Raw genomic sequence first — 17,454 nt, 5'->3', positions numbered from 1 at the left:
CCGGCACCCTCCGGGGCTGCCGGCCCTGCCGGCCCTGACGTCCCTTTCACTTCCTGAGCAGAGGGGGCCGGTCCGCAGCACCGCCCGCCCCGCGGCTGCCTGGCCCGGCCCCGGCCTCATCCCCGCGCCCGGGGAGGCTGGGACCGTGCCGCGGCGCAGGCTCAGCCCCCGCCCCCCCCGCCCCAGGCCCAGCGGGGACAGTGCCACGCCGGCGACCTCCTCGTAGCGACATGGCCCCTGCGCTGCCCCTGCTCCTCCTGCCGCTGGCCTTGTTGGCCGCCCCGGCTCGGGCCGAGGGCGGCGCGGCGGCCGCGGCGGAGGAGGTCAAAATAGAGGTGCTGCACCTGCCCGAGGCCTGCAGCCCCAAGAGCAAGAAGGGGGACCTGCTGAACGCGCACTACGACGGCTTCCTGGCCAGCGACGGATCCAAGTTTTACTGCAGGTGGGCCCCAGGGCACCAGCTCCGGCTCCGGCCGCCGACGTGGCGCAGCCTGCCCGCCCCGCTGCCCCGTGGCCTGGCACGGCGGCCGGCCGCGCTCGCCGCCTCAGCGTTAGCGGCTTCCCCCTTCCCGGCACTTGTTTTCCCTCAGCCGACGCTGAACGCTTTCAGGGCTGCCGGGGGCAGGAGGGACCGGCGCTGGGGTGCGCTGGAGGCCAGAGCCGAACTTGAGGCCGGCGGCCCGCCGCAGCGAGGGGGCCGGCGAGGGTGGCCGAGAGCCGACACACGGAGAACCGCTTTGGCAGGGGAAAATAATCCCCACCGCGCTGGCGCCTGCCCTGCGCTGCGGCCTGTGCCGGGGGTCGCGGGCCGGCGGGGCGGCCGGCAGGGCCGGCGGCTGGCTGTCCGGGACAGGGAGACATGCACACAGCTGGCACGGTGCGGGGCAGCCGCCTCACGGTCCGGGCTGCAGGCGCTGTGCCCCATCCCTGTCGCTGCATCCCTCCTCGATTTGTTCTGCCTTCCTCTTCGCCCCGGTTCCGGCATTAGGCTTTTGCTTTTTCGCTTTGTCCCACCCATCTGTCGTCAGGCTGTTTTGGCTTGGTTTAGCTTGCTTTGCACAGAAACGGTTGTGCAAAGGCTTTATTTTTAAAGTACCTTGCTTTTAATACTGGTCCATCCTACTAGTGAGGCAGAACTCACCTGTTCAGAACTACAGAGGAGAGTCTTCTATCCTTCAGGTATTTGGACAGATCTGGCTATTTGGACAGATCAGACAGTAGCCTGGTTTATGACAAAATCTTGATTTGTTCCCCCACATGTATCATTTAGGAAGAAATCAATACAGGATAATTCTACATTTAGCAGTGCCATTTTACTTGCTTTTTTTTTTTTTCTTTGCCCACTGAAGTGACTTATTTTGGCACATACAGTGTTGCCCTCCGAGTTTTGAGCTACACGCTGCTCAGTTGCCGCTGAGTATAGCTCCCATACCAGGGATGCCTCATGTGACCAGAAGCAGCCTGAAGCACTGAATATCTAAACTGAACAGAGCGGTGGGTGAGCACACAGTACTGTAGCCAAGATTGCAGGTTCCCCCAACACACACCTGCATGCTCCGTCCCGTCCCATCCCATCCTACAGTGCTGTGAACTGCTTGAAGACACCTTTAGCAGTGAATTGCTACCAGCACTCGTTGCAGACTTCCTGCAGTGGCACCTTGTTTCTGACGTAAAGTGTACTTGATGTGTGTTAAGGGTTTTTGATTTCAGAAGAGGTTGCCCCTTACACATCCCAAGATTTGACCTTAAATTAATTATAAATGTGGCAGAAAAAAGTGTTAATATTTTTTATTCTTGCACTCTATAAACATTCTTGTGTGCTAATAATCTAACGTATGTTCTCACTGACTGCTAATTTCAAGTTATTTTTATTTTAAAAAATAAATAAATAAATTGACTGTTATCCACTCACAATTCTTTTTAATAGTCGGACACAAAATGAAGGTCATCCAAAATGGTTCGTTCTGGGTGTTGGACAAGTCATAAAAGGGTTAGATATTGCTATGATGAGTATGTGTCCTGGAGAAAAACGGAAAGTGATCATTCCTCCATCATTAGCATATGGACAACAAGGATACGGTAAAAAAAAGAAGTTTTAATACTAGAACTCTGTCTTTTCTCTGTGTTACCCTTTCAAACATACAGTAATGTAAATGACTGTTAAGAATTGGTGCTGCCGTTATTTTTGGAGGCGCTGAAGGTGATTACTGCAGCTGTGGAGCCTAATCCTGCTCATTCCTATGCAGTTTAAGTATTCCACTTCATAGACCCATACCCAGGCCCTGCAGTTTGCATTAGAATTCAGTATGTGACACCCAATGTGCTTTTCCAAGTATTGACATAATATGAAAAACTGACAGCAAAAGGAAGATCTTGACGTAAGCGTTTTTTGGTCTTAATTATTATATTCTACTCGTGATAGTTTCTATTTTTTGACTCCTACCTGCTTAGCCTTTCAATGATATTCTGCATCTTCTGAGTAAAATGCAGTGTAATCCAGTGCATGCCACAGAATTAACCTAAGCAGAAATAATTTGTTTTAAATACTGCTTACATTGTGGATAGATAATGGACAATATCATCACATTACGTAATAATTGCACAGTACAATGCGTGAAATCCGATTTGACTTTATAATGCTTAAGTGTGCAATCTACTTACCAAAAAAAAAGTTCCAGAGTTTTATGCAGTGTTTCAGCACTCTTTAATTGTAAATAACAAACTTGGCTCTGACTTGGGTGTAGTAATTTCTGTGAAAAGGTACTTCCTGCTCTATGATAATTGTTTGATAGTGATGTGTCAGGAATCCATGCACCAATTTTGTCTTTCGTACAATTCCACTGTAGCCAGTGAAGTTTATTAGGGATGAATTTTCCCGTAAGTAGGTCTGTTAACAGGAAAAACACTGACACAAATAAAAGTATGTTCCTTAACTCTAATACTAATGTTAACTGTTTGTTCTAGGTAGCACTTCAAGACAGTATTATTTTCCTACAGCATACCTGTCCTCTGTCTCAGCGTATTCCTGCATGCTGGGGAAGATGCCTGTCTAATACTGAATTAGAAAAGATGCATGTGGCTTTCTAAATCTTTACATATCTTTCCTTTGTTGGTATGTATATTTGTAAATTACTGGCACTGAATTCTAGTATTGTATCTTTCTTTCCTAAGTAGTATATAAACCATGATATATATTCAGATATATTTAAAAGCTGTTTATTTTTAAAGCTTGTAATACTAAAATCTTTTGAATTCTGAAACCTGGCATTTTTACTATGGATATTTTAGATGAGTAGCGTGCATAATAGTTTTGTTTACCTTCTATTTATAAATTGGAGTACATTCTTTAGTTTTCCTTCAGTTCATGAAAGATGGGCACAAGCTCAAAATTCTGTCCAAATTCCGAGGTTACAATGTCATGCTCACTGGCTTTGGCTAGGAATAGAAGCAACTTGCATGTTTACATTTTTACTTTTGCACTGCATGATTTCTTGTTGCTTTTTTGGCGCTACATTTAGACCTCAAATTTGTTTGTTGCTGTCCCTCTTTAGTTCCCTTTTTTTGCTAGATGCATGATACATTAACCTGTCTTTATAGGAAGTGCAGGTTTTACATCAGGTAAGAAAATGCTTTGACACAGGAATAATGAAGTCTAAGGTTTTGTTTTCTTCAGAGACCAGGCAAAATATCCCAGTAGTTTGGGGGTTTTTTGGTGAATCAAACGACTTACATTCTGTGGCTTCTTTCTAATGAGATGGATATTTTAAACACTATTTTACATCAAGTCCTTTAACCACTGGTATAATTCATAGGAAGTTGGTGAAACCTGATACTACTTGCTTGTTTCTTCAGACAGAAAAAACATATAAGCCTTGGTGTATTACCGCAATCTTTTAAATCAGACTGCATGCATATGTCTTAAAATCACTCTCTCAATAAGCCACATCATATGACAGTATGTGAAAGAGTGAGAATTTCAGAACTACTTGTTTTTCAAGATAACACAAACCCTTCTCTTAAATTTTAAAAGTACCTGAATTGATATGAGCAATGTAATTTTGTTTCGGGGAAGTATATTGTTTGCAGATCTCTCACAAAATCATTTATCTAACACGATCTGAACAATCTTCCTGTCTAGGTGTATAATATTTAAATTAAGAGTTTAATCTGAATATTAACCCAGCCTTTTGTAATAAAAAAAAAAAGACACTTCAGATGTGAATTTATCATACGTGTGATCTCTGACCATAACGTCCAATTTCTTACATATTTTTTTCCTTTTATTCATAGCACAGGGCAAGATTCCACCCAATGCAACATTGATCTTTGAGATTGAACTTTATGCAGTAAATAAGGGACCTCGCAGTGTTGAAGCATTTAATCAAATAGACAAGGACAGTGACAGGAAACTCTCTGAACTAGAGGTAATATGATGTAACTAATTTAGAATAAATAACAATAAAACTACAGGTATAGTTGTATCAGTGTTATCTTTACATGAGCTGCCTCTGCTGTAGTTGATCGTATAAACTTCTGTATGCTTACACAAGCTACGCTGTGTGATGTTGTAATGTGCTTTGATTAATACATTAGTATGTCTCAGACTTGCTGGGAAACAAACTTTGGTCATGCCTGCACTGGAGTCACAATAACTTATTTATATACCCCAAGTGTCCTTGAAGATAGCTGTTGAAAATTGTAAAAGCCACAATGGTTGGACTTTTTTCTTTTCTCCTAGATAAGCCAATATTTGAAAGAAGAATTTGCAAGAGATGGCAAAAGACGGCATCCCTCAGTCCATGATGAAATCTTAGCTGATATATTTAAGAAGAACGACCACGATGGAGATGGTTTCATATCAGCAAAGGAGTACAATGTCTACCAGCATGATGAACTCTAAGTACTTCAAAAATCTTTGGCTGTTTTCTGGACACTGAATTTTAAATAATAATACCTGGTCACAGAAATTTTTTTGTAATTTTTTTTTTATAGCGCCATCTTTTTATATCTCAATGTGACTGTAAAAATCTTATTTTTAATATTCAACTAATAAAATGTGTTAGATATTTCGAAAGAAAGAAACAGAACTGGAGAACACCATGATCTATTATTAGTGGTTCCTGCTTCCTGGCCTACTGTATTGCTCAGTAGTCTCTCTCACTGTTTAAAATACTGATGAAAGTAATGATTTCTGTCCTATCAAGCACACAAAAATGGTTCCTGTTGACATAGTTAGAACATAACTGATGAATCCTTCTCAATCCACTGTAAAATAAAAGGGGAATACAGAATCCCAGGCAGGTATCTCTGTTAAACCTCTGTAGGCTTCTAGGCTAGCTTCTTGAGGAATTGCTGTTTGTAGCAAATTTAACTATAAAAGGCATTAAAATAAATGAACACTGTTTATGGAATATCAAGATAAAAACACAAATGTTTTTTAAAGCAAATTAAAATAACCCCTCTGATGTAATATTGACCTGAATAATTTGGTGTTCATGAAAAAGTAGTTTTTTAAGTGAGTTTATAAACTTTGGCTTAGTAAAATTATTGTTAGCCAGTTTATTCAGCAGCACGGAGTTAAAGACCTACACCATCATCATTTACTTGAACAAGGTGAAAGATGATGGGAGATACTATATATAAATGTAAGTAAATATTTGGGCATCGTTCTGGTTTCCCTCACTTTGGAAAAATGCAAAGAAGTAGCAATAGTTAATAGTCAGTACTTAGGCTCAGTAACTGTTTTGCTTACGTGGATTTCATCATAATACTTGTGTAACGTACTTTTTTCACAAAAAGCAACGTCTATTCATTTGAGCATGTAATAATCAGATGTACACAGTGAAAGTGGCAGCACAAGTTAAAAAGGTTCCGTGCCTGTGTTATCCTTACAGTCATTCTAAAAGGTAGAAAATATTTTTTTAATTGTCTTCCCAGTTTCAAATAGCATGGAGACGGCTTCAACAAGTTTACTAACCCACAGCTCGCCCAGGCTCAGTATCGGACACAGTTCTGCAGTGCCCTCTGGTGTTTCTATGCTCCGAAGACTAATTTTCTGTGGTTGAGATGTACCGGTTGAAGACCACCCCTGAAGTCTTGCTGGAAGGATTTAGTTCTGTTATTTTCATTGTGTTTTCCAAAATATTTTCTGCTAAGTATTTTTTTTCTAAACACATAAAGTCGAGCAGCTGTGACCTAAAATCCAAATGCAGAAGGTGGCCTGGCTGGTACTTTTTAGTAACCTCAGCAAATATGGTAATGGCATCCTAATATGAGACACCTATCCCTAGTTTTAGTTGTTCCCTTTTGTAAATGAAACATTAGACTGAGCTAAGTTTTAGCATGTTTTTTAATCTGATACTTCAATTAAACATTCATGAGAACACTAAATTATTAACAAATACTCTCATTTTACCATCATGCCAGTGTAGATAAAGGCAATGTATGGGGGTTTAACAACAAGTTTGTGTAAACAACTTAAAATTAAGCTCTAGCATATATTTTGATATTATGAAAATATAGTTTAAAAGTACATTTTTCATTATGATAATGAAAGAGGAAGGTTCTAGAAAGAAGAGGGGCAATGTCGGGGAATGCATGAGGGCATTTTCAAGTAAAAGGTCATTGACTATGAAGCAAATAATTTGAAGATAATAGTGTAATAAAATGTTTTGCACTTTCACTATTTTGCATGTCAACATATTTACTAATTCTGAAAAGTCTGTGGCACAGTTATGCCCATGTCTGTGACAACAGGCACTTACCTAGCTCAGTTACCTTACTCTCTTATGCCAGAGGTCAAAACAGGGCACAGCATGCAGTCGTACATACTTCTGTCCATTAAAAGAACACTCTAGGCACCCGTAGACCGTCTCCCTTTTAGAACTTCCCATTCCACAAAGTACACAGGGACCTTTGGGGATGTTGTTATTAAGTAAATTAATTCGGATATGAGACCCTTCTCTGAGATAGCTCGTAGAGAGGTCTGTCATGCTCGCAGCTTTTTCATAGTAATCTGTAAAAAGATCCTCCAAGTAAGCATCAGAGTTAGCAATGGTATCCACTACTCTCTTATCTGAAAAAGAATGCACATACAAAGAAAGCAGTGATTTGTAATTGCATTATGACCTGTTTACGAAACAATCTGTCAATCAAATCATGGAAATAACAACCGATTCATGAGACCATTCTAAATATGCCACATTGTAGATTGCTTCCCATCAGAAGCCCTGTGTGATGAAATTTTTTCTGCACTTTCACAAAAGTCACTGACAAAAGCCAGAAACTTTTTGTATATTATCTATATAATTGTAATACTTTTAGAAATACACCTAAAAGGCATGAAGCAAGCTTATGAAAAATAGGTGCCATATCAAATCACAGCTGTGTCATTTCCTGTTTAATAATTTTTACTTTTGACTGTCTAGTTTTATTTTCAAAAAATTGTAAATTCACTTTTTTTCTAGTATTACAAAAAAACCCTACCAATACATCACAGGTTTAGAAAATCTGGAGGACTCTGTGTTGACCTCCCTAAGCAGATCTCTGAGCATCTAAACACCCCATGAAGAAAACACTTTTGGAACTACCTACCTTTTTCCTCTCTCTTCAGGGACTGATTAGTATAGAATGGATGACAAACTTTTAGGCAGCTACAGCTACTGAGATGTATCGTATCCACTGAAGATTTATTATTATGAAGCGTGGAGTGGAGCAGCGCTAAAGGCTTGGTCCATAAAAGCCCTTTGATCAAGAACAGGATACGATGGAGCAAGGACACCTATACAGAACAGCCTTTCGAAGGATGTGCTTACCACTCAGCATTTATCTTCACACTCAGATTTGCAGATTTCCAAAATACTTAGACCAGGGAGTGTTATAACTATAGAATCTTGTTCTGAAGAAAATACAGCTACATACGGTGATACACAGTTTTGTTGGATGTTGTGTTCATACCAGAATGAGAAGAGAACTGATGGTCTTGCCCATGTCCCTGCCACATTAATATATAGCCTAAAGAGTACATTCAGATATTTAAATTAATACTGTTTGATATTTAAACTTAAAGAGGTTGCCGTGAAATATTATTTTAGATCATAACTTGTATTGCATAACACTAGCTGTAAATGGCAAGCATATGAAGTAGGTTTTATGTTAACTAACATTAGTTGTACGATTACTCCATACCAGTTTATCAGCAGCCATAAATTTTTATTTTACGCTCTTTAGAGTTCTGATGAACAGCAGTACCATAAATTTGCTATTTGTGTGTCAGATTCTCAAATAGAAATTTTAATAACTTTATAATAATTTCAATACACAAGAAATAAAAAGAGGTACATTTTTCATCAAAATTTTCTTATTCTTGCACATAAATTAAAGGAACAAAAATACACTCTCATGCATTAACTAAGACATTTGAATATAAATATCAAAAGTCATACTTCGATGAAACAGATTACTCTTTAACCTCCTTAATTTGGTCAGTGAAGATGATCCAGATTTCTCTTTTTCAAATCCTCCTTTTGAAACTGGAGTCACACAGAGTTCTGTAAAAATTAAAACTCAGTTTTTAGAAGAACAAAATATAAAAGTAATTGCACAACAGAGTTGAATATGTTTTGTGATTAAATTCAGTTTTGCTAATGTTTTTAATGGCTAGTACCACTTTTTAATGAAACTCTGCACACAGTAATAGCCCACAGAATCAAGTGATTCAGATTTAATGGGAATTTTAAAATGTTTGTGGCTTTCAACATACACCATCAGAGTTTGTTTTGGTTTATACACAATTTATGGCCATGTTAAGGGACTAAGACAGTCAATATCATATAAATTGAAGCTCTGCTTTTGAAGGAGGAATATTTCTGTGATCTCATTTGAAACTAAAAATGAAGGATAAAAAGCAAGGCCTGTGAGTTCTGTAGTCATCTCTTCCAGCACCAAATCAACGACTAAAACTTTTTAAATAAAAATAAGTATCACCTGTGTTTCTATCTATAACTTTAAAAAAAAAAAAAACAACTTAGAAGTGAAATTAAGGATAATCTATTACAAGGAACTGAAAAAACATGTTTTAAACTTTCTTAACTGAGAATTCTCTTTAATTATGCAAATAAAAAAATCAGCTTAATGGACTATTTCACTGACAATAAACTTTAGGAAACACACTGTTCACGTACTACCATTGCATAAAGGTAAAATAACATTAAAACACTTCCTGTACTGAAACTAACGATGTGCATTATGGAAGGGAATATAAAGAACTACCATACTGTATTCTCTCTTGTACTTTTAATCCAGTAATTATGCCTGGTTTGGAGTATATTTAAAATTTTTACAGAAGGATAAAGGTATCCCACGGTTCAGTTACAAGGTGCTTTACAATGTAGAGTACCTCTCGTGGAAGTTTTATACTGTGTATGCCAAAGGATACAGAGCTATTTGCAACTTTTAAAACATTGCTGTACACATCTGCAGAGATAAGAGATTCATTCCCTAACCAGGTCTTTCATCAGGCTGTTTACAGAAAGCCACACTGTTACAGGGAGACAAGCAATTCCTGAGAACAGCCGAGTGACTCTCACAGGGCTTCCTGTATTGAAGTACATTTGAATCTGGCGGTTAAAACTTTTAACATCAATTTAGTCAGCTCAGCTGGGAGTTTTTAATATCACATTATTAAGTGCTATATCAAATCCTAAACTGACTTTCTGGGTTATTACAAACAATGTTAATAACATTGATAATGTTATAGGCTACAATTTAATTAGTACAAATAATAGGTGCTGTCCTTTCCCCAAAAGGAGAAAAAAATTAAAGGAGCTATACAATTTTTATTAGTTTCCAGTAATTGTGATTATTTTTTCCTAAATATCTTCAGCTATTCATATGTGCTAAAGATGTATCAGACTGAAATTAAAGCCCCAACAGAAAAAATGTTAACTCTAAGTACCACACACTTTCTTTTTTGAATATTTTACTTGCATATTTCATGCAAAACTGATCAGATGGTCTCATAAGCCTGTTCCTTACAGATCACAAATATAAGCAAGTGATTTTTTGTTCCATGAAACAACGTGATTTAAAAAAAAAAAAGGAAATCGTACTTAAATTTTTAAAAAAATTTCCGCAACAGAGTATTTTCCAACACCTACCTTGCTTATCTTTTCAAGAATTGTAAAGTCAGACTGCTTACATGCACAAAATTAAAGCATACCATTGCATGGGATCAGGGTTTATGTACACCAAGAGCAAGAAAATCATTTTAAAAACTCAAATAATTATAAATAATAGCAGTAATGACAGTAATTCACATCACTTACCGAAATTACCATCCAAATGAATATAAAGTTCAAATACACTAAAAGCAATAGTTGTATGTGCAGGAAAAACAATGGCTTTGTCTCGCCCTTTATAATTCTGATCTTCAATAATGTGAAACTGTAATTTTGAAAAGCATCAAAAGACAAAAAAGTTACAAATTTAAATGAAAAAATAAACAAAATATCTTAACTGTATATATTGAGAATTATAATTGAAATTGAAGATCATATCTCACAACTAAAGAATTTTCTGTAAACAACTGCATTTTAATGAAGTTTGATACAGAGATAGTAAGTTAATTGCAACACTTACTGAAAATTATGTGAATCGTTTATAAATACTAGTTACGGGCAAACATCAGAAGATTTGTAGATTCAATTATTCAAACACGCCAAAGAGAGAGAGGGAAAGGGAGGAAGAACATAAGACAGGGAGTAAGACACCAACCCTTGAAATAATTACAATGTGTTATAGAAGGTGAATATAATAATAAACTAAGAAGCAGTAAATTCCACATTTTTGCTGAGGCTTCATCCAAAGCAATGGCTCATTGCCTAGCCATCTTTTCATGCATTTCCCATCCCTCCGTCGCATAAGCTATACTAACAATAAACCACCGTTTAATTCAGTTTACATCAGTGCAATACTATTGATTTACCTCAGATTTTTTCTGAGCTTACATCAGCAAAAATGCAATCAAATCCAACCATAAAATTTACAAAAATCAGCTTTTTATGTTTGTTAATTTATGTTACAGAACTTTGTCAAACATATTTACCCTCATTGTTTCTCCACGCATTCCAGTATGGACAGTTAAGGAGCACTGCCTTGTAGTTCTAATACTTTCCATAACCACACACAAAATTTCCATCCTACTTTTTCTTGATTGATGGACTAGACAATGATCAAAGTTTATTTTTCTAAAATCAAGAGGGAGGCAGGAAGGAAATTCAGAAATTACTAGCAATTTATAAGGCAGGTAATAGAATTAGTAACTTCAAATCAGTAAATAAATCACCGTAAAGTTCTGTCTCATACCAGTAAAACCACTGACTGAGGATGTGTCTGGAAACTTAATATTCATTTTCAGTGTGTGGGAACAGAAGCACTAAAAATTCAAGGAAAGCAAATAATGTACAAATGTTAGAGAGGATACATGGAAGACCCTGGAAAATTCCAAGTCTGTCCATCCGACACTGTTCTTAGTGACAGCAAGGAACTGTCAACACACCCTAATTAATAATTTTTTTAAAGTGATATAATTTATGCCACTCAGGAAGAATTTATGGAAAATAGATAGCAAAAGCAACAGCTGTAATGCTCTACCTTTAGGCTTCTATAAAGCTCACGATGATGCAGTGTTTTGGTTAGAAACCTAAATCATGCCCATACAAGCTGGCATACACTCAATAGATTAAAAACTGGTTAACTGTCAACTGTAACTGAAAAGAACTATATCACTTGTAAACAAGGCACAATCATGAAACACGTGTTTGTAGGATAATTTCTACAGGCACTGGCTCTTAAACCTGTAACACTGATATCAGAGGATTAGGACCTCTTCTGCCATCCCACCCCAATTATTAATGATATTGTTTGAAGGTTACAAATAAACTAGGAAAAGGTAGGTACAGAACAAGAGAGGTTACAGATACAAAATTATATGCAGTGCTTGGTAAATAACTACAAGGAAACAATATATATTTGAAAATACAAAACGTCACATCATGCATAGTATATAATTTACTGGGATGCAACACTGGGATTTACTGGGATGACATTGTGGACAAGGGATAACCTTTGAAATATAAACTAGAGAATTACACCTAGAATTAGTCACATCATATTTGTATGTGTTTGGCATCCAAGCTAGCACTACAGGAACAACAAGTTTATTTTCAATGTCCACAGCTCCACAGGGATGTCGGAAAAATGGAGACTGCCTTTAGAGAAGAGCCACAGAAGTTTATGAAAAATTCATGTAGATAAACCTACTTTGCTTTTCAAAGAAAAGGATGTGTAATAACCTCATAAAATCTTGAACTGCTACACTGGCAATAATAAATAAGACTCTCTACTTCAACAAAAGCAAATCATATTTCTGAAACCTGAAGCTGAGTAATGTCATTCAAAGTAAATTCCAAATTTTAAGTAGTATGGAATAAAATAGACAGAATCTTGGACAGACTGAACTCTTCTTTTCTGGATTATTTTTTTCCCCCCTGAATGATGCACTGTAATTCAAACAATTAATTAAAAAAAAAATCTACAGTCTGTGTTATACAGAAGGTCACGTCTAGTCCCAGTGACCCAAAATCTTCGAAAATATCCAATGGTGACTGCTTTTGATTGGCTAAAAATAATCAAAACATAACTATTTCAGAAGTTCAACTTAACTGTGTGAAATATAATTATGGAACCAGAAAACAAAATATATAATATAACCTTGTAGTAAGTTCGTTAAGTAACGTTGGTACTTCAACCTCATGTTTGGTCACTATGCCAAACGAAGCTTTAAAGGCAACAGAATCTGATCCAGCAACATCAAACCCAACATCATTCATTATCTGATTTCCTCTTCTACCATTGAGTGAAACATCTGATTTGTCTTCATAGTTGAGCAACTGGTAAGATGAGACACCTGAGTAAAAGAAGATAACGGTTGTGTGATGAAAAGTCTGAATGAAGTACTTTTACATAGCAAGAAAAGAATAAATGGTACTGTCAACCATTTTGATGTCAAATTCAGAGCGACACTGAACACTTGTTTATTGGTGTTACGGCTGATGAGAAATGGAAAAAGCACATAGGGGTCTGAGGGATTTTTGTGCCTCTCTCTGGCAGTTGTGTCCCTGCTCCTGCATGTGATACGTCCTGGGCATGAAATGGCAGTTAGGGCTATTTCTACATTTCTGTGCTTCTCATTATTCTCCTAATGTCTCCTAACTTTTACCTGTAACTACGCCACTGGTACTTGTATAAACTAAACATGCAACGTGTTCTGGGTTTAACGACAGAGGCTCCAAGACACAACATGAATTAGTGGAGGGCATACAGAATATTAAAACTAGGAACAAAATAAAAACCACTGTGTGTAAAATAGTATTAGTGAATTCTGAATTTTGTCTAGATGCAGTAAAAATTAACCTAGTATTTCTTCATTTTTGCAATAAGTGAATGAGACATGTGTGTGCCACTAACATGTTTTTTTTACTGACTTTGCCTTTTACCTGGCACATCGTAATTAGAAAGACTTAGCACTTTTTCCATGTATGCTTGATTATTCCAGGGGCTATGTCAGTTTATTTGGAAGGAAAACAACAGATTAGCTCTGACTTACTTGAAAGTTTGCATCGATTTATTGTACAATCAGAAAGCAGGTGCCAAAGCATTTCTATAATGCTTTCTTTAAACCTTAAATACATTTCCATTACACTAACCAAAAAAACATTAGAATGCATTGGTTGCCAAATTAAAATAAACAGAGCAGGTAGAACACAGGGATTAGGCATCCAAATACATTTAAGAATCTGGGGTTTACTCTTTTTTTTTTTTTTTTTTTTGTAATCCTTTGAAGTTTTTAGGATAAACTAACATTATGAAGTCACCTAGTACGAATCCTGTTTGTCTTTATTTTCAACAAAAATTGAAAAGGTTCGTATATTTTTTCATTATTCTAAAAAGATTGCAAATGCGTATATTGGTCACATAAAAAAGGAAATTCAATTACAGAGTTCTTTGCTTACATTAAAGGACAATACTTTCACACATGACATCTAACCTTTACAGAAAAGACTAGGAAGGTTTTGTGAGACTTTTTAATGAGATTTTGCAACCTTTTTCTCAGACATTTTAATGAGATTTTTCTTTTTTTTTTTTCATTCAGGATAAGCCAGCTGACTTGTCCTGAATGTAAGACTAGTAGGATTAGTGGGATTACAATTTTTTCATCATGCTTGTGTCCTGGAATCACCGCTTTGTGGGGTCAATCGGTATTTCTGCCTTCTTGTGCTCATACTAGTTTATCTTGGTAGAGTTTTTAATTAATGCAATTGTGGTGCAATTAATGTGATTGGTACTTTTGTCAAAATGGACCTTTTTTCAAAAGAAAATAAAGCAATGAAACTGTTTTGAGAAAACACAGCATGTAGACAAGAATTACACAGACTTTTCCAAAGGAAGGTACAGGAAAATATAAACAGTATAGTTCAAGTTTGCACCTCCTAATTCCCACAGAATCTCCTCAAAAAATTCTGATATTGCATAGCAAAAGCAACTTATACACAGTTAAGCTCTTTAAATACACAAAAAAGATCACAAATGTGGGAAAAAATCTTATGGAAATCCAATTACTTCAGTCAGATAGCTGTGGTCAAATGCTTCTGCCAGTGCAGAACCCAGTTCAACACCAGGGATTACTAGCATGGAACAAGCTGCAGAACTGAAGCCATTCTTACATACTTAAAAGCAAGTATACAGAGAAAGATAAACACTAAAGCCAAATTTTAAGTAGCAATTGATCAACATACATGAATACATCTACCAGGAATCTACTGCAACATGAAAAAACACAAGGCTCGACTGAATTTGCTTCATATTAGTTCAGAAAATATCAAGGCTTTTTAGTATAATTGAATTATTTTTTTTACTCTTTTTTCCAAAAGGTGCCTACTTTTTTTACCAGTTTGACTTCTGCTTTTTTAGCTATTCATTACACAACTAAGCAAGACAAATTTTATTACCCATGTACTAAAGAACCATCACACTAGCTGCACTGTTTAAACTATGTCTACCATTCTGTTTACTAGAAAACACGCATCTTCCCACTTTGAAGAAAGATAGAAAACTTACCTGCAGAAATTTCTTTCTCTCCTTGAAGAATGTCTTTTAATGTGAAAGGTGTTGAAGCAAATCTAGATTTTTTTGAAAGTAAACATTTTCTTTTCTTAATCACAAGGCTTAGAGGTTGGTATTTGTCAGCTTCACTGAGACTGGGCACTGGAACTAGTCTTCCTCCATCACCAACCTGTTTAACAAAGTTTTTGGTTGCAGCAGCAAACATATTACGACATTAAAAATGATAATAAAAAGCTCTGTATCAAGTGTGACTTCCAGACATCAAGCCCATGTTCAATTCTTTTTACAATGTTCTTTGAAACAAATTAACAAGAAAAACGTTTTTTAAAAAACAAAAAAAAAAAGCTGTCAAACTGGTTTTTTAGATTGAGATATATTTTGCTTGGAAAGAAACAGCAGCATCTTAGCTACAAAGCTTCTATGGTGTATTGCTCGAGACCTCTCTCAAAGACCTTCAGTTAAGCTCTCTAATTCTGTATCATGCATAATGAATTACCAGTGTAAACTGATAGGGAAACAGTTGCCCTTTTTTTGCCAGTTCAATGCCATTCTTTGAAAACAAAATTTACAATCTTAGAAACAGAAGACAGTAAGTCCTGCAACTCTTAGTTTCCTATTAGGAGTTATTGATGTATTACTGTTTACTGGGTCCTTGCTGCAGCTGAATTCTACTGTTTTACCAACAAACAAAAAAGCAGCCCAGACGCGCTCATGGAGACTGCCTGAATTACACATTCGGGCAAGCTGGTAGGTCTGCTGGGACGGTATTGCCTTTCAACAGCGGTTGAAATAACCTACCTGTGAACGCTCAGCTGGCAAGCAAGCGGTGTGGTGGGCTGAAGCGTAAGATTAGAGATGGCTGCAGGCAGTGGGGAAACAGTGGTGAGCTTTCATTATATGTTATGCTTCTCCTATGGACTCAGCTGCGTGTGACCCAAGGGACAGTTGTGAGACAAGCCAGCTGCATGTGTTTGGCTCAGACTACTGAGAAATTCACTAAATTGTAAGAATTGTGCAGAATAATAAAAGTAAAACAGCAGACAGAAGGGAGATTATTGATACAGGATTAAGGAGCAGCTCAAGGATCCAAGAGGGAAAGCACCAGTGCAGAGATACGAAATCGTAATGGGAAAAAAGAAAGTCAGTAGTGAGCTCTGTGGAGGATCTGTGAGGGAGGCAGCAGGAGCTGACCCATGCTCATATAAACAATTACTTGATTTTCTTGCAAGAGTGGTGAGCATACAACTGCTAAACCGTGTAGCACATGTTCCAGGAACTCCTTTTGCAGTTACAGTAGGTAAAATACCAGCCACAGGCTTATAAAACTACACTTTAATATGAATAGATCCCTGATTACCAGTTAAAAACCATTGTTTGGTTGCCTTTTTTTCTGAAGCAGGATTTTCACATGAAAGCATTTAAGGGCTGTTTTTATAAGATGATCACTTATTTAATAATTTAACACATTTCAATTTAGTTCTTTCCGATACTTCCACAAATATTTGTAAATGTTCAGAGTATCAGGAAGTCCAATAAAAAGGCAAAAAGGGAGTATATTACCTCAGCTATCTGAGATGAAAGGAAAGGCTGCCAGAGCTTTCTGCTTACTCTAGAAGGTGCTGGAAAAATCGAAGCTGGTTACATATAGACTTTGAACTGAAATCATGTGAAATGCGGCAGTTCAGTCTGACGATAATTCATATTACTCTGTACTAACAACAAAAAAAGTGCCTCTGTACATATTTACTCAATCAAAACACATTAACAGAACTTAAAAGGTTCTAAAGGAAAGGAAAAGCTAAGGAAATTCTTACATTAAACTTGCCCGTTCAGTCTTGATATAGATTTATCCTGTATTTTTCTTGTAACGGTTTGACAGGATACTATTTTTTCAAGCTCAGCTGGCACTGTTTATTCAAAATGTGTTTGTATTTCTCTTGCTTTGTATGTAGTCATAGATCATACTCAGTCTGATCCTAGCACTGATTTTGATAACAAATAGTTTAATTTGATATGTTTACATGCTATTCCTGTTACTCTAAACCCTATAATCCACCATAAATGCTGTAGCAACTGTTTGTATCATCCTCATGCCACAGGTCAGAGAACAGGAATGCAACTATATTAACATAGTGATGCTCAGAAAACTTTCACTAATTTTGCTTATCCAAGTGAAGAAACCCAAGACCTTTCTGCCACCTGTCCGGTACTAGGCACTTTTGTACTTGGCACACAAATGTACTTATGAACTTCCAGCATTTCTGCAGCCCT

General features: G+C 37.2%; 2 protein-coding genes across 2 annotated transcripts; one reads left to right on the top strand and one right to left on the bottom strand.

Moving 5' to 3' along the window:
* The first annotated feature begins 108 nt into the window (after window positions 1-108).
* Window positions 109-5,544, top strand: FKBP7 (FKBP prolyl isomerase 7). The gene is made up of 4 exons (XM_037397750.1): window positions 109-442; window positions 1,928-2,079; window positions 4,291-4,424; window positions 4,739-5,544. Exons 1-4 carry the CDS (start codon window positions 231-233, stop codon window positions 4,898-4,900), a joined length of 660 nt encoding a protein of 219 aa, XP_037253647.1. The 5' UTR covers window positions 109-230; the 3' UTR covers window positions 4,901-5,544.
* PJVK (pejvakin) lies at window positions 4,979-15,938 on the bottom strand. Its single transcript, XM_037397745.1, has 6 exons — window positions 15,178-15,938; window positions 12,772-12,967; window positions 11,105-11,246; window positions 10,326-10,443; window positions 8,445-8,549; window positions 4,979-7,075 (listed from the first exon to the last, which is right to left on the bottom strand). The coding sequence occupies exons 1-6, from the start codon at window positions 15,386-15,388 to the stop codon at window positions 6,774-6,776; spliced, it is 1,074 nt and encodes a 357-aa protein (XP_037253642.1). The 5' UTR covers window positions 15,389-15,938; the 3' UTR covers window positions 4,979-6,773.
* Window positions 15,939-17,454: the final 1,516 nt, after the last annotated feature.

The sequence above is a fragment of the Falco rusticolus genome, chromosome 8 (assembly GCF_015220075.1).
Source record: "Falco rusticolus isolate bFalRus1 chromosome 8, bFalRus1.pri, whole genome shotgun sequence".
Taxonomy (NCBI): Eukaryota; Metazoa; Chordata; class Aves; order Falconiformes; family Falconidae; genus Falco; species Falco rusticolus.
Note: the sequence above shows the minus strand (reverse complement) of the source record. Positions and strands in the feature narration are given on the sequence as shown.